Source organism: Esox lucius, chromosome 10 (genome assembly GCF_011004845.1).
Source record: "Esox lucius isolate fEsoLuc1 chromosome 10, fEsoLuc1.pri, whole genome shotgun sequence".
NCBI lineage: Eukaryota > Metazoa > Chordata > Actinopteri > Esociformes > Esocidae > Esox > Esox lucius.
In genome coordinates this window covers 30727489-30751828 of record NC_047578.1, presented here as the reverse complement: position 1 = coordinate 30751828, position 24340 = coordinate 30727489, and the positions used below count along the sequence as shown (strand labels likewise).

The 24340-nt window shown below is 41.8% G+C and overlaps 1 protein-coding gene across 3 annotated transcripts in view; it reads right to left on the bottom strand.

The window, feature by feature from the left end:
• Positions 1-7763: 7763 nt before the first annotated feature.
• Positions 7764-24340, bottom strand: part of ints8 (integrator complex subunit 8) — a 34727-nt gene continuing 18150 nt past the window's right edge. Inside the window, exons 14-27 of one of the 3 annotated variants that reach the window (XM_020044356.2) lie at positions 23733-23863; positions 23516-23626; positions 23115-23298; positions 14591-14712; positions 13556-13740; positions 12668-12761; positions 12506-12567; positions 12097-12215; positions 11817-11920; positions 10411-10461; positions 10227-10300; positions 10078-10142; positions 8292-8335; positions 7764-7947 (exon numbers count right to left, since the gene is read on the bottom strand). In XM_020044356.2, coding sequence (XP_019899915.1) covers positions 7831-7947; positions 8292-8335; positions 10078-10142; positions 10227-10300; positions 10411-10461; positions 11817-11920; positions 12097-12215; positions 12506-12567; positions 12668-12761; positions 13556-13740; positions 14591-14712; positions 23115-23298; positions 23516-23626; positions 23733-23863 — 1463 coding nt within the window. In that variant the 3' untranslated portion in view covers positions 7764-7830. Of the gene's footprint in view, positions 7948-8291; positions 8336-10077; positions 10143-10226; positions 10301-10410; positions 10462-11816; positions 11921-12096; positions 12216-12505; positions 12568-12667; positions 12762-13555; positions 13741-14590; positions 14713-23114; positions 23320-23515; positions 23627-23732; positions 23864-24340 lie in introns of those variants that run through there. The other 2 variants (XM_020044355.2, XR_002196306.2) reach the window with 2 other exon arrangements.

Below are 24340 nucleotides of genomic sequence, written 5' to 3'. Positions count from 1 at the left end.
TACCAATCGCATATTTTGTCTACGTGATTACGTAAAATAGATTAACGTGTCATTATATGAACAGGGTATAGCCTAAACGTGTGAAACACAGTGGTTTTGTGTCTGTAGCTCAAACGGTTCAAAAGATACAGCCTAATAGTGAATGAATGCTAATCACGCAAATTATCATAGGTGAAATCGATGAACGTTTCTAAATTTGAAGTGGGGAAAGCTAAACTGGTGTAACAAAGTTGGTTTTGTGTCTGTAGATCAAGGAGTTGAAAACATACAGCCTAATTGCTAATGAATGCTAATTATGCAAGTAAGCATTTGTAAAATCGATAAACATTTCCAAATTTGAAGTAGGAATAGCCTAAACTGGTGTAACAAAGTTGATCTTGTGTCTGTAGCTCGAACAGTTTAAAAGATACAACCTGACAGTTAATAAAAATTAATTTCGCTAATTAGCATATGTAAAATCGATGACTGTTTCTTAATTTGCAGAAGGGATAGCTTATACTTGTGAAACAAAGTTGGTCCATGTAGTTCTTGTTCTGGTGGGGGCGAACGCAGCAGAGGGTCTACATCTGCGTCTCCCTTACTCCAATCTCCACTACTGTCTGCGTCAGGGTCTTCGTCTGAGTCAGTCCATCTCCCTACTGCTTGCCCCGTGAGTAACACCCGTCCTCTATATGAATTTCCTTTTTTCTGCCTAGTTTATGTCCGTCTCACTGTCACTATCGTCCGATCCCAACTTTGAGTCCTCACCTAACCTGCCTTTAGTATGGCCTGATCTTTTCTTTCTGGCCCCTGTAATCTCATCCTGTTTATCCTCTCCTAGTTGTCTCCCCTTCTCGCTCCTCTCATCGTACCTCCCGTACTCTCTCTCTGCCCTTGCCTTGAACGGTTTCACCTCACCCTCAGTGTCTTTCTCGCTCTCTGACTCCGCCTTCCTACTCAACTTTCTCTTATCTTGCTTTCCTGTGAATTGAGTTATGGGCTTGCTGTTGTGTGTCTAAAGACAATATCCCACTCTCTAAACGTAACGCTGGATATAATGGTACACGGTACCATGCACCACCTGGTCATCTTCATATGCTGGGGGTTCTGTCTCTCCTCCCTTTTTCTCCTCAATTTTCCTCCTCAAAAATCGATAAACATTTCCAAATTTGAAGTAGGAATAGCCTAAACTGGTGTAACAAAGTTGATCTTGTGTCTGTAGCTCGAACAGTTTAAAAGATACAACCTGACAGTTAATAAAAATTAATTTCGCTAATTAGCATATGTAAAATCGATGACTGTTTCTTAATTTGCAGAAGGGATAGCTTATACTTGTGAAACAAAGTTGGTTTCATGTCTGTAGCACGACGTTCAACAGAAACAGCCTAATAAATAATTAATGCTAATTACACAAATTGCATAAATCAAATAAATGAACGTATCATTATATGAACAGAGGATAGCTAAACTGGTGAAGCAAAGTTGGTTTCATGTCTGTAGCTCAAATGGTTTCAAAGATATCATAATTAATTAACGCTAATTTCGCTAAATAGCATAAATAAAATCGATAAACGTTTCATAATCTGAAGTGGGCATAGCTAAACTGGTGAATGAAAGTCGGCTTCTAGCATAAATTAGCATACATAACAGTTAGATCTCAAAAGTTTTATGTAGCTCGAACAGTTCAAATAATACAGTTCAAATAATAATTAACACTATTTACGTTAATTAGCATATGTAAAATGGAGCTGCTGCCCCCACGACCCGATACCGGATAAGCAGATGAAGATGAGATGAGAGCATATGTAAAATGTATAAACATTTCAATAATTTCCAATGGGGATAGCTTCTCATCTCATCTTCATCCGCTTGGGGATAGCTTAAGTGTGTAAAACAAAGTTGGTTTTGTGTCTGTAGCACGAACGGTTCAACAGAAACAGCCTAATAGATAATTAATGCTAAACAAGCAAATTGCATACGTAAAATAAATGAACGGGTCATTATATGAACAGGGGATAGCTAAACTGGTAAAGCAAAGTTGGTTTCATGTCTGTAACTGGAACGGTTTCAATGATATAGTGTAACAGTTAATTAACACTAATTATCATGTGTAAAATCGATAAACATTATATTTCATGTCTGTAGTTTGAATGGTTCAAAAGATCCATCAGTTAATTAACGGTAATTACGCTAATCAACATTTGTAAAATCAATTTCCGTTTCATAATTTGCAGTGGGAATAGTCTAAACATTTGAAATAAAGTTGGTTTCGTGTCTGCAGCTCAAACGGTCCAAGGATACAGCCTAGTAGGTAATTTACGCTAATTACGCAAATGTAATTATGTAAAACCAAATACTGTTTCATAAATTGCAGTGGGAAACAAAGTTGGCTTTGTGTCTGTAGCTTGAACAGTTCAAAAGATACAGCCTAATAGTAAATTAACAGTAATTACACAAATTTGCATATGTAAAATCAATTACTGTTTCTTAATTTGCAGTAGGGATAGCTTAAACATGTAAAACAAAGTTGGTTTCGTGTCTGTAGCATGAACGGTTCAAAAGATACAGCCTAATAGTAAATTAACGGTAATTAGGCAAATGAAGATATGTAAAATCAATTACTGTTTCTTAATTTGCAGTAGGGATAGCTTAAACGTGTAAAACAAAGCTATAGATTTTACATATTCTAAATTGCGTAATTAGAATAAGTTAGCAATTAGGCTGTATCTTTTGAACCGTTCATGCTACAGACATGAAACCAACTTTGTTTCAGACGTTTAGGCTATCCCCATTGCAAACTATGAAACTGTAATTGATTTTATAAATGCTAATTAGCGTAATTACAGTTAATTAACTGTTAGATTATATCCTTTAAACTGTTCGAGCTAAAAAACCTATATTGAAAAAATATGAGGTGTACCTTTCAGAAGAGAGGTAACAGAACAGAGCACACGTTTGTAGATCTCTAACTCATATGGATAGTGAGCTATTAAAAGAGTGGTAAATGTACTGTTCCTGTAAAAGTACTGTAAACTGAAATGGCAAATCTAAGGGAGGTACTCTTGACAAGGAAGGTCTGTAAACAAAATGCAAGCGGTTTAAGAGGTCCATGTCATCTAGATTGGAAGCTATTAAAAATAGTTCATGTGAATTAGGTAATAGAGTTGTAATAATGCATGTAATTAAAAGAAAATACAGATAATGAACTTGGAAAAAAACAAGAGGTGTACCTGTCCATATGGAGGTAAAGGAACACAAAACACTTGTTTGTAGATCTTTAACTCATATGGATGGTGAGCGATTAAAGAAAAGTCGTTTAGAAAGAAAAATTCCTGCAAATTAACCAAAATCTAAAATGGCAAAAGAAGGGGTTGTACGCTTGACAAGGAAGGTCAGTTAACAAAATGCAAGTTGTTTTAGAGGTCCATGTCATCTGGATTAGAAGCTATTAAAAAAGTTCATGTGAATTAGTTAGAGATGTAATAATGCATGCATTTATAAAATGAAATTCAGATAATGATTATTGATAAAAAGCGGTGTACCTTTCAGAAGAGTTATAGGAACAGACCACACTTGTTTGTAAGTCTCAAACTCATGTGGATATTGAGCTATTAAAAACATATTGTAAAGAAGGATAAATTCTGATATAATCACCGAAATGTAAAAGAGCAAATCTAAATGTCAGTGACCAATACATAAGTGGTTGTAGGTGTATGTCACCTCTATAAGAATATATTATAAAGGGAAAATATAAAGTCTAACAAACCAAAATAAATGTAAAACATTTGTGTTGTTTAATAACACAAAAAGTATCTGTACCTATGATTTTCCTTTACAGGGGCAGCTATTATTAGGTTGGCACAAAATAAAATATATGTTTTTAGTCACATTGAATATCAGCGGTATTTCACTTTCAAGACGGTCCCTAAACTGCTGAAAAGACATTCGACTGCATTTTGCAAAATTTTTGGCTCTGCTAAACGAAAAGTTGTACCTTGCTCTCTACCCTAATCCAGTTGTAAATATTCCACTATCCCGATATCTTTTGGAAGAGGTATTGACGATCAAACTCCGAATATCAAACTTACCCCGTCCCCACACACACCTTTATAGCCTACACATGTACACAAGCCAGGTAGACCTAATTCGTGCTAAAGCTCCTACTCAACAAATAAATGAAAACGCAAACATTAGAGGATTCTAATGTAGAGAAATTTCAATAGCTCAGACCCAATAAAACATCTGTTGAAATAACCAACTGATATAGCTTCAGGGACAGCAGCTCTACCATCAACACCCTTTAGTTTTACAATTTTGGATAGTGTTCATAGTTTTTTAAGCATCTTTTTATCACAATTCCTCAATAGCTCGGACTCACTGAAACTTACATGAAAATAATCAACTGATATAGCTTCAGGGGGAGCTGCTCTACCATCAACATCCTTTAGTTTGGCTATTTTTCAATGTAGGAAATTATTAATCGTTAATAAAAGAAAATTAATAAAAGCATTTTTGACCGTGTACATTGGAAAATTTTAAAACTAAAGGCTGTTGATGGTAGAGCAGCTTTCCCTGAAGCTATATCAGTTGATTATTTCCATGTACGTTTTATTGGGTCCGAGCAACTGAACGATATTAATGAAATAATACAGGTGCTGGTCATAAAATTAGAATATCATCAAAAAGTTGATTTATTTCAATAATTCCATTAGAAAAGTGAAACTTGTTTAGTTTATACATTCATTCCACACAGACTGATATATTTCAAGTGTTCATTTCTTTTAATTTTGATGATTATAACTGACAACTAATGAAAACCCCAAATTCAGTATCTCAGAATATTGGGATATTGTGAAAAGGCTCAATATTGAAGACACCTGGTGCCACACTCTAATCTGACTTGACAGCTGTCCAAAAGACAACCATTGACACCTTGCACAAGGAGGGCAAGACACAAAAGGTCATAGCTAAAGAGACTGTTCACAAAGCTCTGTGTCCAAGCACATTAATAGAGAGGCGAAGGTCAATGCAGCTGTCTACCAGGAAGTTTTAGAGCACTTCTTGCTTCATGCTGCTGACCAACTTTATGGAGATGCAGATTTAATTTTCCAACAGGACTTGGCACCTTTATACAGTGCCAAAGCTACCAGTACCGGGTTTAAGGACCATGGTATCCCTGTTCTTAATTGGCCAGCAAACTCGCCTGACCTTAACTCTATAGAAAATCTATGGGGTATTGTGAAGAGGAAGAAGCGAAACGCCAGACCCAACAATGCAGAAGAGCTGAAGGCCACTATCAGAGCAACCTGGGCTCTCATAACACCTGAGCAGTGCCACAGACTGATCGACTCCATGCCACACCGCATGCAGTTATTCAGGCAAAAGGAGCCCCAACTAAGTATTGAGTGCTGTGCATGCTCATACTTTTCATGTTCATACTTTTCAGTTGGCAAACATTTCTAAAAATCCTTTTTTTGTATTGGTCTTAAATAATATTCGAATTTTCAGAGATACTGAATTTGGGATTTTCATTAGTTGTCAGTTATAATCATGACAATTAAATGAAATAAACATTTGAAATGTATCAGTCTGTGTGTAATGAATGAATATAATATACAAGTTCCACTTTTTGAATGGAATTACAGAAGTAAATCAACTTTTTGATGATATTCAAATTTTATGACCAGCACCTGTATTTTATAAACTAGTAAATGTCAAAAATGGAACAATTGGAAAATTAAAGGATGTTGATGGTAGAACAGCTCTCCCTGAAGCTATATCATTTTCTTTTTTTCATGTAAGTATTATTGGGTCCAAGCTATTGAGCATTTTTGATGGATAATTTCTTCTTCAAAAGTAGCCTCAGAGGACCGACATAACATCCAGACTCACTCAAGCTTCCTACTCATGCTGGTAATTACATCAGACTCATTTGTTAAAATCTCCTCAATTTCAATGTGTCTGTGATTTTGTCTAAGTTGTAGAAAAAGAATGCCAGGTGGATGAATTGGGATTGTTGGCACAAAACATTGGAAATCTCTGTTTCAGGACAAAGCACGGCAGAGGGAGCTGGAACATAAGTTTATAACCCCACCCAACAGCACAAAGAAACCCATGACAAATGGAGCCTGGTGGAACAAGCAGTCTGAAGCTTTGAACGAACACTGGAAAGATGAACTAATATTGTAAATAGGACATCATAGAGCACACAGACAAGCTGTTATTCTAATCCAAACCACTACAGGACAGCATGTTGATTAAGCACCAACTGTTGAAATGAAAGACAGAGTGATCTGTCTGCAATAAGTCAAGTGTTTGAACTAAGCATTGCACCTGGCTGTTAAGCCAAAGAACCTATAAGCTGGTTGTCCGGTCCAGTTTTAAGAACATTTGAATTGGAGTATTATGGCTTTTAATGTCCTGTTAGTTGTAGTTAATTATTTTCAACTATAACCAGGACATTGCCTAGGAAAAGTTGTATTTCAGTATAAGATGACAATATAAATTGCAGAGTATGGCATTGACTTTATGTACTATATACATCTTCTTCCACTTCATCCAGGGCCGGGTCACGGGGGCAGCAGTCTAAGCAGAGATGCCCAGACTTCCCTCTCCCCAGACACTTCCTCCAGCTCTTCCGGGGGGGCGTTCCGGAGGGTTCCGGAGGCATCTGAAACAGATGCCCAAGCCACCTCAGCTGACCCCTCTCGATGTGGAGGAGCAGCGGCTCTACTCTGAGCTCCTCCCGGGTGACCAAGCTTCTCACCCTAAGGGATCGCCCAGCCACCCTGCGGAGAAAGCTCATTTCGGCCGCCTGTATCCGGGATCTTGTCCTTTCGGTCATGACCCAAAGCTCATGACCATAGGTGAGAGTAGGAACGTAGATTGACCAGTAAATCTACGTTCCTACTTTCACCACAACAGACCGATACATCGACCGCATTACTGCAGAAGCTGCACCGATCAGTCTGTCAATCTCCCGTTCCATCCTTCCCTCACTCGTGAACAAGACCCCTAGATACTTAAACTCCTCCACTTGAGGCAGGCACTCTCCACCAACCTGAAGTGGGCAAGCCACCCTTTTCCGACTGAGGACCATGGCCTCAGATTTGGAGGTACTGATTTTCATCCCCACCGCTTCACACTCGGCTGCAAACCGTCCCAGTGCCTGCTGAAGGTCCTGGTTAGAAGGGGCCAACCCGACAACATCATCCGCAAAGAGCAGAGACGAAATTGTGTGGTCCCCAAACCTGACACCCTCTGGCCCCTGGCTGCGCCTAGAAATTCTGTCCATAAAAATTACGAACAGAACCGGCGACAAAGGGCAGCCCTGCCGGAGTCCAACATGCACTGGGAACAAGTCTGACTTACTGCCGGCAATGCGGACCTAGTCGTACAGGGACCTGACAGCCCTTAGCAAAGGACCCTGGACCCCATATTCCCGAAGCACCCTCCACAGGATGCCACGAGGGACACAGTCGAATGCCTTACCCCGTAGAGGGTATAGAGCTGGTCCAGAATTCCACAGCCCGGACAAAAACCACACTGTTCCTCCTGAATCCGAGGTTCTACTATATGGTTTTATATCTACTTTATGTTGATATTGGATATTGTATATCCAATTAAATGTAAATGACCGAGGTGAAATCTAAACTTCAACACTGCGGAAAGGTAATTCATTGATTTGTATTTGTTAAAACAGGACATCATGTACCTCACTGAATTACCATCTGACTACAGGGAATAACACATTTTAGGTTTTCTGTGTACAAATGGTGAATTACTTATTTGAAAAAGTTTATTTGAAACCACAGAAATGCACATTTTCCCCAGAAGTTTCTCTCTTTTTATCTAAAAGTACAGCTTGGCCATAGCTTGCAGAAATTTCTTCTTCCTCTTCTGGGCTGCCAGCTGCAAAACTTCCTCTGGGTTACTGGCATTCAGCTCTGTCTGTCCAATTGCCTTGATCTGTAGAGTGATTTGATTGTTATTCAGCAAAACCCTAAAGGCAGTTCTTAAACATATACCTAGTTCAGGGCCTATAGCCACAGAAGCTCAGCATTGAACTGCTGATCTACAACCATTTTAGCCTTTTTTTTTTATCACAATACACCAGATCATAGATCAGCACTTTGATACAGGCCCCAGGGACCCATTAACTCAGCAATAAAGAATCTCTATTACGAAGGTGTTTCAGTCATTTGGAAAAATATACACCCACTAATATTTACTTGGTTAGGCTTTTTAATGCACAGCTGTCAGACGAGCTAAGCTGGCAGGTAACTACTTTTTTCAGTGGAAATATGACTTACCGCAATTAGTCTCTTCTCAGTCTCACCCCTTTTATGGTGGATGTCTGCATTTATGCAGTCAAGGTCAAAATTGAATGTTTTCATCAACTTGCCTGCTAAAATACAGTGGGTATAGAAAAGAATCACCCCCCATTAAAATAATCACATTTTGTTGCTTTGCAGCCTGAAATGAAGACAGACACAGTTTTTGTTTCATTCAGCTGTATTTACTCAGTGCAAGTGAAAGATAACACCAACATGTCAGAAAAAAATAAATAAAACAATCACTGAGTTGGAAAAAGGATCACCCCTTTGTGTCAGTATTTTTGTTGAACCACCTTTTACTTTAATTACAACCTTTAGTCTGTTGGGATATGTCTACTAACTTTGCACATCTAAACATTGCAATATTTGACCACTTCTTTGCAGAACTGCTCAAGTTCAGTAAATTTGGTGGTGACCGTTTGTGGACTGCTGTCTTCAAGTCATTCCACAGATTTTCAATGGGGTTTAAGTCCGGGCCCTGACTAGGCCATGCAAGGACATTCACTTTTTTCTCCTTCAACCACTGTGTGGCCAGTTTTGCTGTGTGCTTTGGGTTATTGTCATGTTGGAAGGTAAATCTTCTTCCCATTGACAACTTTCTGGCAGAGAACAGCAGATTTTCCTCAAGAATTTGACAGTATTTTGCCGCATCCATTTTTACTTCTATCCTGACAAGTGCTCCAGTCTCTGTTGCAGAGATACAACCCCATAACATGATATTAACACCTCCATGCTTTACTGTAGGAATGGTGTTATTTGGATGGTGAGCTGTATTGGATTTTCGCCAGACATATTGTTTGGCGTTGAGGCCAAATAATTCAATTTTAGTCTCATCTGACCATAACACCTTTTTCCACGTGGCCTTCAAGGTGCATTTTGGCAAAGCTCAGTTGTGACAGCATGTGGCTTTCTTGAGGAGTGGCTTTTTTCTCGCAACCCTCCCCATACAAGCCACATTTGTGGATAATTTGTGATATTGTTGTCACATGCACACAATGACCACTCTTTGTCATGAATTCCTGCAACTGCTTCAGAGTTGCTGTAGGCCTCTTGGTAGCCTCTCTGACCAGTTTCCTCCTGGCTCTTTCGTCCAGTTTGGAGCAACTTCCTGACCCAGGGAGGGTCTGTGTTGTACCAAATACCTTCCACTTCTTATAATACATTTCACTGTGCTTCTAGGCACTGATAAAGCCTTTGAATTTTTTTTGTATCCATCTCCTGACTTGTGCCTATTCCACAACTTTATCCCTGAGATCTTTTGACAATGCCTTGCCACCCATAGTTGATTGTTGTCTTCAGTTGCACTACCAAGGACTGAAATGCTTCAGGAAAAGCTTGTTTCATGCTGAGCTAATCAAAATGACACAGTATAGCTGATCACAGTTGAAAGTCAATTGGCTTTGTATGCTATTGAGAAGGTGATTAACTACACCTGGTTGGGTTTACAAGTCATTTTTAGGAGGGGGGTGATTCTTTTTCCAACTCAGTGATTCTGTTTTTTCATTTTTAATTTTTTTTTCCTGACAAGTTTGTATTATATCTTTCACTTGGATGTTTTAAGTTGTAAATACAGCTGAATAAAACATTTTTTCTGTCCGATTTCATTTAAGACTGCAAAGCAACAACATTTTATTATTTTAAAGGGGGGTGATTCTTTTCTATACCCACTGTATGTGCTGTTAGGCTTGTAACACCATAACTCCAAATCTTGTCACACTTGGTCAAAGACTAAGGCAAAGAAAATCACTGAGTGAAAGGATACAAGTGAGATATTCAAGGATGGTGACATCCCAGATGTAGTCATAGAAGGAATCCATGGCATCGTGACTGTAATGGCAAGATGGCACACTTAGGCCTACATTTGTCTTTCCAGGCTATTCTTCAATTAGGTGTTGTCAGTACGCACTGTACCTGTTCTGTTCTTGAAGAGCTTTGAATGCTGTCATGTAGTCCACCTCCCTTAAAAACTGGCAAAGAACTGCAACCTAATCAGCAAGACAACATGGCAAGACAACAAGCCTTTAAAAAGTTCAAAACAAAATGTCCACATGCTGAATAAGAACTGTTATGTTTCTGGAGAGGGAAAATGTCAGACCTGTGTGTGACAGTTCAGCATCGAACAGCACTTGATCATTCTTTTCAGGACCTACAGAGAAAAGACAGGGGTAAATCCAGGATTGTTTGTTGTTTCAAACAAAGACTGCACCTACCATTGAAGTTGGAAGTTTACATACACCTTAGCCAAATACATTTAAACTCAATTGTTCACAATTCCTGAACTCAATTAGTATGTGAACTCTCAATAAGTATTTGGTAGCATTGCTTTTAGATTGTTTGACTTGGTTCAAATGATTTGGGTAGCCTTCCGCAAGCTTCCCACAATAAGTTGGGTAAACCATTTTGCCACAACTTTGGAAGTATGCTTTGGGTCTATTTGGAAGACCCATTTGCAACCAAGCTTTAACATCCTGATTAATGTCTTGAGATGTTACTTCAATATATCCACATAAGTTTTATTTTGTGAAGTGCACCAGTCCCTCCAGCAGCAAAGCACCTCAACAACATGATGCTGCCACCCCCGTGCTTCATGATTGGGATGGTGTTCTTCAGCTAGCAAGCCTCCCCCATTTTTCTCCAAATATAACCATGGTCATTATGGCCAAAAAGTTGATTTTAGTTTAATCACACCAGAGGACATTTCTTTGTTCCCATAGGCAGTTGCAAACCATAGTCTGGCTTTTTTTATGTCGGTTTTGGAGCAGTGGCTTCTTCCTTGCAGGGCAGCCTTTCAGGTTACGTCAATATAGAACTCTTTTTACTGTGACTATAGATACTTTTGTTCTGGGATTGATTTGCACTTTCTGCACCCAAGTATGTTAATCTCTAGGAGACAGAAAGCATCTCCTTCCTGAGCGGTATGACGGCTGCGTGGTCCCATGGTATTTATACTTGCATACTATTGTTTGTACAGATAGCTTCAGGCGTTTGGAAATTGCTCCCAAGGATGAACCAGACTTGTGGAGCTCTACAATTTTTCAGAGGTCTTGGCTGTTTTCTTTTGATTTTCCAATTATGTCAAGCGTCACTGAGTTTGAAGGTAGGCCTTGAAATACATCCACAGGTACACCTCCAACTGACTCAAATGACGTCAATTAGAATCAGAAGCTTATAAAGCCATGACAACTTCTGAACCCCTGGAATTTTTATATGGTGAATTATAAGTGAAACTGTGTCATGCACAAAGTAGATGTCCTAACCGACTTGTCAAAACTATAGTTTTTTTTACGTGAAATCTGTTGAGTGGTAGAAAAATTTGTTTTAATAACTTCAACCTAAGAGTATGTAAACTTTCCGACTTCAGCTGTAAAATGGCACCCGATTCCCAATACAGGCATTCCCTATTTTGTCCAGCGCCCCCATCTGCCCTATTCAGATGTAGTAAACTACATAGGGACTACTAGGGTTGCATTTGAGGCTCCAGTAAGAAAACTGTTACGCTACCTGGTCATTGTAGATATCTGGAGCCACAGCCTTGGTAAAGAAGTCGGAGCAAACTACCCCAGCCTGGAGGTAGAAATGCAACGCGGCAGAGTATAGGTTGGTCACTGGGGGAAGGGTGGAATGATGGACATTATTTGACTTGACAACTAGCTATTTACTAAATCTTTACTGGGTCATGTTTGTGTCAAGCCATTCTGAGATTAACCTAACCCTAAATCGAGATACTTGTTACAACTAGCCCTAGGTTAGTTTCTTGCACCACAATTTGCATGCTGCTTACCAAAGTAAATGTCAGCCTGTGTGATGAGCCAAGACTGGTTGTTTGGGTTCAGTGTAAGTGCATGGGTCACAATCTCTTTGACGGTCACTGCCACTGCCTCCACATCCACTGCCTGCATGCTACAAGACATCTTATTAAGTCTTCATAAACTGTGAATTTACAGAATATCAGAATATATAATTTTTTTAAACAAGTGTCAAGACATTAGACGTGTTTGAATTCTGTCTTGTCTACTTGAATGACATACTGTATACTAAGAATGCTATATAGTATTTAAATCTGCTTTTAGTAAAAATATATGCAATAAGCAACACATTTCAAAATACAGATTTGTTCATTTCTATAGAACATTTCCACTATTTTGATTATTAGCTGGGTGTAAATTAAAAAATAACAGTTGTTTTTATACTTTGCCAAGGTTGATGGCCAAATGGCAAGGTGTTCTGCGGTCACTTCATTGACAATATCATCCTGTGTAGAGAAGCAAAGGGTTTCAACCATGAAGGAATGTTTGTTATAAGCAGGCACCAGTGTGAGGAAGGGATTGTAATCTGCAGGTGGCTGAACTTACCCGCACTATGCTATGGAACCTCACAAAAAGAGAGATGAGGGTGGTCAATACGAGTGGCTCCCGGAGCTTCTTGACAAAAGTGATGAATCGGCTCCTGAAGAAATAATACATGGAATATCAGTAACGTAAGGAGGTGACTTACGTTACTGATATCTACCTATATTTTCATTATGTACAAGGACAATTGCTACACGGAACAATAATTTACTGTAATGCAACAAGTATAGTATTGGTCCCATGTTTCATTATCTGAACTAAAAAATCCCAGACATTTTTCATAGGCACGAAAAGCTTATTTCACTCAGATTTTCAGCAGAAATGTGCTTATTTGCCTATTAGTGAGCTTGTGCTTTGCCAAGATAATCCATCAATGTAACAGGTGTGAAGAAGCTGATTAAGCAACATGATTAAAGGTGCACCTTGTCCTGGGGACAAAAAAATAATATCTAAAATCTGCATTTTTGTCACAACACAATGTCACTTTCCAAGCAAAGTGAGTGTGCAGTTGTAATATTCACAACATAAGTTGTGCATAAACAGTAATCTGCACTCTTCATCATACCAGATAGCATTCTATGCCACTACCTTTTTATAAGGTATATATGACCAGTAGATGTATATCGATAATTCCCAGTCATGTGAAATACATATTAACTCAGTAATATATTTAAAATGTTTACATGCTGCACTTGTATTTTATGTTCAGTACACACTCATTACTCAGAACTTCCCAGTTAAAATGAACACAACATTTTATCAGAATAAACAATGGTTTATTTACGATACTTTTCAAAACCTGGGTATCGTCTATGAGCATTATCATGTTTCTCTTACATAGCACATCTTCTGTAGTAGACACTGACTATCTCTGACTACCGTCCAGTTTACCTTTGCAGGATGCCCATGTTGGACTCTCTCTGTTTGATGAGGCTGACACGTCCATCACTGTTTCTCTTGTGTTGGTTGGAGACACTGCAGATTTGCACAACAACCTCCCACAACTCTTTGGCTGTACGCCGGCTCTCTTTAGGACCGGGCAGTTCTTTACAGGTGGAGGCCAGAAGCTGACCCAGCTATTGGTTTCGAAAAGTGTGCCAAGGGAAGAGAGAAAATGGAGAAACATTTTAAATTAAGTTTCAAGTTTATTTATCAAACGTATAACATAACACAGCATCATCCTGCACAATGAAATTATTGTGACATGGCACCCGACTTCTAGGTAGTAAGAATTAAGAACATGATTTAAAGCAAAATGTATAGCAAAAAAAATGCGATAATATACATAACTGATAAACTAGCAGAGTACTGAAAAACTCAAAGCAAATACTACAGGTAGTAGTATTAAATATTAGATACGGCAAGTATGGCAATAAAATAATATACATAAAGAAAACTAGCAGCAACTTAGGAGTAGTAGGATTGGGAAAATGTACAGTATGGGTAGAAATACTGAATATTATGGCAGTCAAGTAATATTGTCAGGTCCTATCAATAGTGATGCTCCTAGCCATCTCTATGTTGGTCCAGGGGTGCAAGATCCACCCTGAGCCTCCAGTGCCGGTCCCCCGTTGTTGTTGGTCCCCAATTAGAGGCAGCTGCTCTGCGTTGTCTCTAATTGGGGATCCTATTTAAGTTGCCCTTCTGTGTGGTGTGGATTATTGTTTATGACATGTGCATTTAGTCATTGGTTGCTGACACTTCTTTTGTCTGTTGTTTTTGTAAACCAAATTAAAGGAATGTCGTACTCCAGTTCTGCACCTTGTATCCTGCCTACCCTCAACTGTGAGAAATATGGATGAATTCTCCAAATCAAGAATCAGTAACCAATCTGGTTGTTTTGATCCATCTGGAAATGTATAAAGATTAACATATACTTTTCAAAGTCAGACAGAGAGGTATTATATCATTTTATTAGGTTCGTACCTTGATATAGGGGTTGTTCATGACTAGTTGCTGAGGAACCTGCAGGGTCAGGTACTCATTCTCTCTCCAGTTCAGCATAAAGGCAACACACTCTTCGCCTACTATCTGGCGGAGAGGGAGATCTGAAAATGTGATACCATTTTATTCAAAAAGGTATCAAATAAAAAGTAACGGCAGCAATTTCAGTATGCTCCCATGAGAATTTGTCAAACATTTCCAGAATTGCGGGTTTGAATAAATCACCAGGGGTGCATATCAGAGTTGCAGACATTACTATTTACTTAGAAACCATCACAGTAGGGACAGAGGGACCAAATTTGACACAACCCATATTGAAAAGTCAGCCTTTGCTTATGAAAAGACTGAAAGACTAATCATGTCAGACCTGTTTTACCGTTAATAGGACCGTGTAAAGACTATTAAAGTGGAAAAAAGCTGGGGGGGTGCCTTTGTTGCATAAGTGTGTACACTATAACAGGTGTTGTTACCATGTTCAGATTTTACCAACCACATGCCAAATCAAGCACAAAGGTAATTTGCCATCACCTGACATTAACTGAAATGATTCTGATTAGGCCTGTTGTGTACTGCAGATATGGCCATGGTCACAAAAAGCTAACAAAAATCGAGAAAATATTGTTGAAAGGTACAGATCAGGGTAGGGATAATAAAATAATTTCGAAGACATTACATAACACAAAACACTGAAGACCACCATGAAACAAAAAGGAGGCATCACCAGGACATTGCAGAAATCAGGATGTCCCTCAAAAAAATAATGACATGTCAAGGAACAGCTAATAAGAGAGGCTATCTAGAGGTCAACAGCAACCTTGAAGAATCAGTAGGAATTTTTGTCAGGAATTGCATTTAAACGTTAAGAATACTCTCTACCAGTCAGAGCAGTGGGGTTCTATTTCTCGCAAAAAGACACTTAACATTCCAAGCATGTTAAGTGTTTCCTCAAGATCTTAAATTTTTTTTCTGTAAACTGTTTAAATATTGTTGGTTACAAGATCTTGTTAAAAGGTGAGCAATCATCTGGCTAGGGCTGTCGCAATAACCTACAGATGCATCTCAAAAATGTGAATATGGTGGAAAAGTTCTTCATAAGTTCTCCATAATTCAAATCAAAAAGTGACACCTTCATATATTCTAGATCAATTTCACATGAAGTGAAACATTTCAAGCCTTTTATATTTCAATCTTGATGATTGCGGCTTACAGCTAATGAAAAAAAAAATACAATTTCAAAAAATATTAGACTAAAAAATGTATAATATAGAAATGTTGACCAAAGAAGAGCTCTAATCAGCTAATGCTAATGTTAACAATACACCTGCAAAGATTTCCTAAGTATGCTAATGTTTGCACTTAATACTTGGTCAGGGCTCCTCTTGAACAAATTACTGCATCAATGCGGCGTGGCATGGAGGCATTCAGCCTGTGGCACTGCTCAGGTGTTATGGAAGCCCAGGTTGCTTTGATAGTGGCCTTCAGCTTGCCTGTGTTGTTGGGTCTGGTTGTTGGGTCTCATTTTCCTCTTGACAATACAGGTCAGGTGAGTTGGCTGGCCTGTATTGGCACAGTAAGCACAGTAATACCATGGGCAGCAAACCAGTTACCAGTAATTTTGGCACTGTGGGCAGGTCCAAAGTCCTGCTGGAAAAGGAAATCAGCATCTCCACAAAGCTTGTCAGAAGAACCAGAGCATGAATTGCTCTAAAATCTTCTAGTAGACAGCTGCATTGACTCTGGATAAAACAAAGTGGACCAACACCAGCACATCACATGGCACTCCAAATCATCATTGACTGTGGAAACTTCACACTGGACTTCAAGTAACTTGAATTCTGTGCCACTCCACTCTCCCTCCAGACTCTGGGACCTTGATTTCCAAATGAAATACTAAGTGTACTTTCATCTGAAAAGAGGACTTTGGAACACTGAGCAACAGTCCACATCTTTTTCTCATTTTCTCAGGTAAGACGCATCTGACGTCGTCTCTGGTTTAGTGGTGTCTTGACACTAGGAACGCGACACTAGTAGCCCATTTCCTGGACGCATCAGTGTGACTTTTCTGGTGCTTTCCCACTGCATGGTACCGGCTCGACTCTACTTGCCTCCACCCGCTTCTACTCGCCTCGCCTCCACCCAGATCGCCTCGGAACTGCCATGACTCCACCTCCAAGAGCAATCATTGACAACACTGATTTAGTAGTCCCAAAGCCAAACAACTGCACCGCTCTGGGCATATTTTGGTTAAGCCAAACGAAAGAGGTGAGTCCAATAATTTGGAGAAGGTGAATTGCTGGATTTGCTCCAGAAAGTATGTTTGCATTTCTAGCCTGTAAAATTAAATAAGGAGGAGCAGGAGCTAGATGCTTTTCTGTGGTCTAGCTTGCCTCAGTTGCACCATCGCTTTTTTTCAGAGAACCAACTGCGGAGTAGTGTGCTGTAAGGTTTCTGCCGGAATGTGTGGCTTTTGAATCTCACACCATGCTTAGTCACATGACCAAACACTCAGTAATGTCTTAGCCAACTGTACCAGCGAGCGGTCTTGCGGTTTTCTTGGTAACATATCATACTCATACTCAATATTAGGCTAATTAATATACAATTAATCAATTTATTCCTTTGTTTGGCACATTTCCCACTGGACATTTTGGCCGTTGATATTTTCATCTACTTAAATGAAAAGCTGCATTTTCAATAAGGGTCTGTATACTTTTCATATCCACTCCACATTCTAAGAAACTGATGGGACAAAATAGAGAAACAAAGGCCTGAAAACAAAGGTTTGATTTCAAGTACCTCTTAATGAACAGTTGTGCTCAAAAGTTTGCATACCCTTGGAGATTTGGTAATATATGTACCACTTGTAAAGAAAATATGAGTGAGCAGGCAAAACATGTCTTTTATATATTATGGGATTCACATTCAACTGTAGGTCATAACAGAATGGCACAATCATAAAACAAAACATGGAAACAAAGAAAATAAATGACCTGATCCCCTGTTCGAAAGTCTGCATACCCTTAGTTCTTAATACTGTGCATTGCCCCCTAGCATCAATGACAGCGTGCAGTCTTTTGTAATAGTTGTCTGTGAGGTCCCGAATTCTTGAAGGTGGTATAGCTTCCCATTTATCTTCGCAAAGTGCCTCCAGGTCATGCAAAGTCTTTGGTCATCTTGCATGAACTACACGTTTAAGATCTCCCCAGAGTGGCTTGATGATATTAAGGTCAGGAGACTGTGATGGCCACTACAGAACCTTGACCTTTTTCTGCTGTAACCACTGGAGGGTCAACTTGGCCTTGTGCTTAGGGTCATTGTCGTGCTGGAAAGTCCAAGAGCATCCCATGCAAATTGTCTGCCAGTATTTTCAGATAACATGCTGCATTCATCTTGCCATCAATATTCACAAGATTCCATGTGCCTTTCACCCCCGCCCCCCCAAAACATCAGGAGCCATCACCATGCTTCACAGTGGGAATGGTATTCTGTTCACTATAGGCCTTGTTGACCCCTCTCCAAGCATAGCGCTTATGGTTGCGACCATAAAGCTATATTTTGGTCTCGTCATTCCAAATTAGTGTGCCAGAAGCTGTGAGGTGTGTCAAGGTGTTGTCGGGCATATTGTAACTGGGCTTTTTTGTGGCATTGGCGCAGTAAAGGCTTCATTCTGGCAACATGACCATGCAGTATCGGCGTACTGCGCTCATTGAAACAAGCCCACAGTCTTTTTCCAGAGCAGCCTGTATTTCTCCTGAGGTTACCTGTGGGGTTCTTTGTATCTCAAACAATTTGTTTCCGTTTTGGCTGAAATCCTTCTTGGTTTACCTGACCTTGGCTTGGTATCAAGAGATCCCCCCAATTTTCCACTTCTTAATAAGTAATTGAACAGTACTGACTGGCATTTGCAAGGCTTTTGATATCTTTTTATATCCATTCCCATCAATATGGAGTTCCAGTACCTTGTTACGCAGGTCTTTTGACAGTTCTTTTCTGCTCCCCATGGCTCAGTATCTAGCCTGCTCAGTGCATCCACATGAGAGCTAACAAACTCATTGACTATACACAGACACTAATTGCAATTTAAAAAGCCACAGGTATGGGAAATTCACCTTTACTTGCCATTTTCACCTGTGTGTCACCGTGGGTGTCTGTAACAAGGCAAAACATTCAAGGGTATTTAAATTTTTGATCAGAGCCATTTGGGTCATTTTTGTTATCATTAGGGTCAGTTCTCCTTCTCCACTATAAATCCTTGCATATCTAAGGAATGCATTTTCTAAATTTTCTCTGTCTCCTGCCTTACAACTCCGGAGTACCAGGTCTGAAAGACTCATTGCTGTCCCTGTACACCTGGTTATTATGCAGATCAAGATGATACCCGACGATTTCTGCGGCCACTCTGCTGAACCCTAATATTTTCACCTGGCACAGCCAGAAGAAGACTGGTCATCCCTCAGAGTCTGGTTTCTCTCTAGGATTCTTCCTAATGTTCAGCCTTCTTAGGGAGTTTTTCCTAGCCACTGAAATTCAACACTATTGTTGTTTGCTCCTTGGGGTTTAAGGCTGGGTATTTGTAAAAGCACTTTGCAACAACTGCTGATGTAAAAAGGGCTTTATAAATACATTGATTAGTTATAATTATAAAAGCCAAACAACTATGTGACGTTAAATGGCTTCATATGATCACTATCCTTAAATAAACCTTTTTTTTGCATGATCAGTCATATTTTGAAAATCAATGCCAAAATTTCACAATTTCTGCCAGGGTATGCAAACTTATGAGCACAACTGTATGTCCTGAAAGCTTAAGAACAGCGTTTCTCAACAGTTGGGTTATGTTTTCAAAAAGTCGTGGACACGCCAAAAAAAAGTAAACTTAAACATATTTTATTTTGAAGGGTTACTGCTACATATACACAGGTACTCAGTCCATTTTTTTTTTAATTGTTGCTGGAGATGTAGATGAGTCGAGCGCAGTCCATTGACTAACACAGGCTGTTAATTATGTTATTTCTTTACATAATATAATAAGAACATCTTAGTTAATTTAATTAGCCGTTGATGAAAAAGATTTTGTGTCCTGTGACGTCGCCTGGCATGGCACAGCCGAGGCCCCACCCTGGAGCCAGGCCCGGGGTTGGGGCTCGTTCGCGAGCACCTGGTGGGCCCAGCCCGAACGAGCAACATGGGGCCGCCCTCCCGTGGGCTCACCACCCACAGGAGGGACCATAAGGGGCCGGTGCAGAGAGGATCGGGCGGCAGTCGAAGGCGGGGGCCTAGACAACCCGATCCCTGGACACGGAAACTAGCTCTAGGGACGTGGAACGTCACCTCGCTGGCGGGGAAGGAGCCTGAGATCGTGCGTGAGGTTGAGATGTTCCGACTAGAGGTAGTCGGGATCACCTCTACGCACGGCTTGGGCTCTGGAACCACACTCCTTGAGAGAGGATGGACTCTTCACCACTCTGGAGTTGCCCATGGTGAGAGGCGGCGGGCTGGTGTGGGTTTGCTTATAGCTCCCCAGCTCTGCCGCCATGTGTTGGAGTTTACCCCGGTGAACGAGAGGGTCGTTTCCCTGCGCCTACGGGTTGGGGATAGGTCTCTCACTGTTGTTTGTGCCTACGGGCCGAACGGCAGTGCAGAGTACCCGACCTTCTTGGAGTCTCTGGGAGGGGTGCTGGAAAGTGCTCCGACTGGGGACTTTATCGTTCTACTGGGGGACTTCAACGCCCACGTGGGCAACGACAGTGACACCTGGAGGGGCGTGATTGGGAGGAACGGCCCCCCTGATCTGAACCCGAGCGGTGTTCAGTTCTTGGACTTCTGTGCTAGTCACAGTTTGTCCATAACGAACACCATGTTCAAGCATAAGGGTGTCCATCAGTGCACGTGGCACCAGGACACCCTAGGCCGCAGGTCGATGATCGACTTTGTTGTCGTTTCATCTGACCTGCGGCCGTATGTCTTGGACACTCGGGTGAAGAGAGGGGCGGAGCTGTCAACTGATCACCACCTGGTTGTGAGTTGGATCCGATGGCGGGGGAGGAAGCTGGACAGACTCGGCAGGCCCAAGCGTACTGTAAGGGTCTGCTGGGAACATCTGGCAGAGTCTCCTGTCAGAGAGATATATAACTCCCACCTCCGGCAGAGCTTCGACTGGATCCCGAGGGAGGCTGGAGATATTGAGTCCGAGTGAACCATGTTCTCCACCGCCATTGTCGAAGCGGCCGCTCGGAGCTGTGGCCGTAAGGTCTCCTGTGCCTGTCGAGGCGGCAATCCCCGAACCCGGTGGTGGACACCGGAAGTAAGAGATGCTGTCAAGCTGAAGAAGGAGTCCTATCAGGCCTGGTTGGCTTGTGGGACTCCCGAGGCAGTTGACGGGTACCGACAGGCCAAGCTGACTGCAGCCCGGGTGGTTGTGGAGGCAAAAACTCGGGCCTGGGAGGAGTTCGGTGAGGCCATGGAGAAGGACTATCGGCTGGCCTCGAAGAGATTCTGGCAAACCATCCGGCGCCTCAGGAGAGGGAAACAGTGCCCTACCAACGCTGTTTACAGTAGAGGTGGGCAGCTGTTGACCTCAACTGGGGATGTCGTCGGGCGGTGGAAGGAGTACTTCGAGGATCTCCTCAATCCCGCAGTCACGTCTTCCATTGAGGAAGCAGAGGAGGAGGGCTCAGAGGTGGACTCGTCCATCACCCGGGCTGAAGTCACAGAGGTGGTTAAGAAACTCCTCAGTGGCAAGGCACCGGGGGTGGATGAGATCCGCCCTGAGTACCTCAAGTCTCTGGATGTTGTGGGGCTGTCTTGGCTGACACGCCTGTGCAACATTGCGTGGCAGTCGGGGACAGTGCCTCTGGGATGGCAGACCGGGGTGGTGGGATCTCTATTTAAGAAGGGGGACTGGAGGGTGTGTTCCAACTATAGGGGGATCACACTTCTCAGTCTCCCCGGGAAAGTCTATGCCAGGGTTCTGGAGAGGAGAATACGGCCGATAGTAGAACCTCGGATTCAGGAGGAACAGTGTGGTTTTCGTCCAGGCCGTGGAACACTGGACCAGCTCTATACCCTCTACAGAGTGATGGAGGGTTCATGGGAGTTTGCCCAACCAATCCACATGTGTTTTGTGGATTTGAAGAAGGCATTCGACGGTGTCCCTCGCGGCATCCTGTGGAGGGTGCTTCGGGAATATGGGGTCCTGGGTCCCTTGCTAAGGGCTGTCAGGTCCCTGTACGACCGAAGCAGGAGCTTGGTCCGCATTGCCGGCAGTAAGTCAGACTTGTTCCCTGTGCATGTTGGACTCCGGCAGGGCTGCCCTTTGTCACCGGTTCTGTTCGTAATTTTTATGGACAGAATTTCTAGGCGCAGCCAGGGGCCGGAGGGTGTCAGGTTTGGGGACCACACGATTTCGTCTCTGCTCTTTGCGGATGATGTTTTCGTGTTGGCCCCTTCAAGCCAGGACCTTCAGCATGCACTTGGACGGTTTGCAGCCGAGTGTGAAGCGGAGGGGATGAAAATCAGTACCTCCAAATCCGAGGCCATGGTCCTCAGTCGGAAAAGGGTGGCTTGCCCACTTCAGGTTGGTGGACAGTGCCTGCCTCAAGTGGAGGAGTTTAAGTATCTAGGGGTCCGGTTCACGAGTGAGGGAAGGAAGGAACGGGAGATTGACAGACGGATCGGTGCAGCTTCTGCAGTAATGCGGTTGATGTATCGGTCTGTCGTGGTGAAGAAAGAGCTGAGCCGCAAGGCGAAGCTCTCGATTTACCGGTCAATCTACGTTCCTACTCTCACCTATGGTCATGAGCTTTGGGTCATGACCGAAAGGACAAGATCCCGGATACAGGCGGCCGAAATGAGCTTTCTCCGCAGGGTGGCTGGGCGATCCCTTAGAGATAGGGTGAGAAGCTCGGTCACCCGGGAGGAGCTCAGAGTAGAGCCGCTGCTCCTCCACATCGAGAGGGGTCAGCTAAGGTGGCTTGGGCATCTGTTTTGGATGCCTCCGGAACGCCTTCCTGGGAAGGTGTTCCGGTCCCGTCCCACCGGGAGGAGGCCCCGGGGAAGACCTAGGACACGCTGGAGGGACTATGTCTCCCGGCTGGCCTGGGAACGCCTCGGTGTCCCCCCGGAAGAGCTGGAGGAAGTGTCTGGGGAGAGGGAAGTCTGGGCATGCCTGCTTAGACTGCTGCCCCCGCGACCCGGCCCCGGATAAGCGGAAGAAGATGGTATGGTATGGTATTTTACAACTAATTAGTGTATTGTGAATCAAAGATTGAGGAAGTTTGACTATCACAACAGCAAAAAAAAAATATTTACCTGATTAATGTACTTGTTAGCTAAATCACTGCTTTAGACATTTTGAGCAGAGTAGTCTTATATTGACAGAGAAGTGACAAAAAAAGGAGACTTTAGGTCAACAATATTATGTCGTGATCAACCCCATGCTGCAGCAGTATGTGTGTACCAGTGACAGCAACTGCTACACCCCAGAGAAAAAATTCAAATCACCCACCATGTATCCTCATCTCCAGGTAGCCTCGCACCCTGCTGACCAGGTCTGATTGGGGTTTAACATTGCTACCCTCAGCTGCAGCAGACTCATGGGCCCGCACCTCCAGAAGCAGCATTTCGTTCAGCATCACCTGCCTCAGCTTTGGAGAGAACTCTGTCACAAGCTCCAGGCAGGCTGAGAAAAGCTGTCGGGCATGGGTAAAGTCCTGAGATATCAACAACATTACAAAAATTAACCCAAGTTCTTTGTGATCGCACAAGTATTACAAACACATGGTTAGTTGAAAAATAAATCTATTCTCATCTTCTACCAATTTTACCACTGTATTAGACCATGAACTTCAAATTCCCAATGCTTGTAATTTTTTAGGACGTTTTTTAAAGTGACAGGCCATTACAGACCTTTATGGCGATGCAGTGCAGCCCTTTGGCCATGAGGATGTATACTAGATCCTTGGTCAGGTTGTCTTTGATGCTGAGAATCACATTGATGTAGTCTGAAGGCACCTCCCACTGTAGATACAAGGATACAATGTTTCAGGCAAGTGCCATTCAAACAAAATTAATTCTGCCAATTACATAGGCACTGTTTGCATCCAGGTGATCTATGAACCCAGACCTTGCTGTTGATCCTCCAGAATGGTCTTTCGGCCATGCTGTGCAGCTCAATGAGGATCTGTCGGATGCGGCGGGCGTCCAGGCAGAGGATGAGCTGCTGCTCTAGCTGTCCTATATTGATACTGGCAGTGGCTGGAGAGTAACAAGGAAAACAGAAGCATAGGATCCAAGGGTTAACCACTCTGGACTCACAGTGGGACCGGACTATTTCCACTGCACTAAATTATGTTGGACTTGAGCATCTAAGTAAGAAACATTATGGACCTCTTAGAGCTGAATTACTGAAATGTAAATGTAGATAAGCATGTTACTGTACTGCTTACGTTGGCTGTATTTCGTGCAAATGACAGACAGTGACTAATATATGGAACAGACTGTCTGACGATAGGAATGTTATATCAAAACTACTAAATTGGGCTGTCAAATTGATATTCGATGTACAATTATCCTTCATCAAAACATAATGGAATTTATGATGGATTTTAAGATTTTGGTACATCAATCTAATCCAGACTTATTTATTTGATCTTATTTGATAAAACAAATAATGCAGATATTTAACTTGATGGGTAAAATACATTTAGGCTAAGCAAGGCAAGGCAAGTTTAT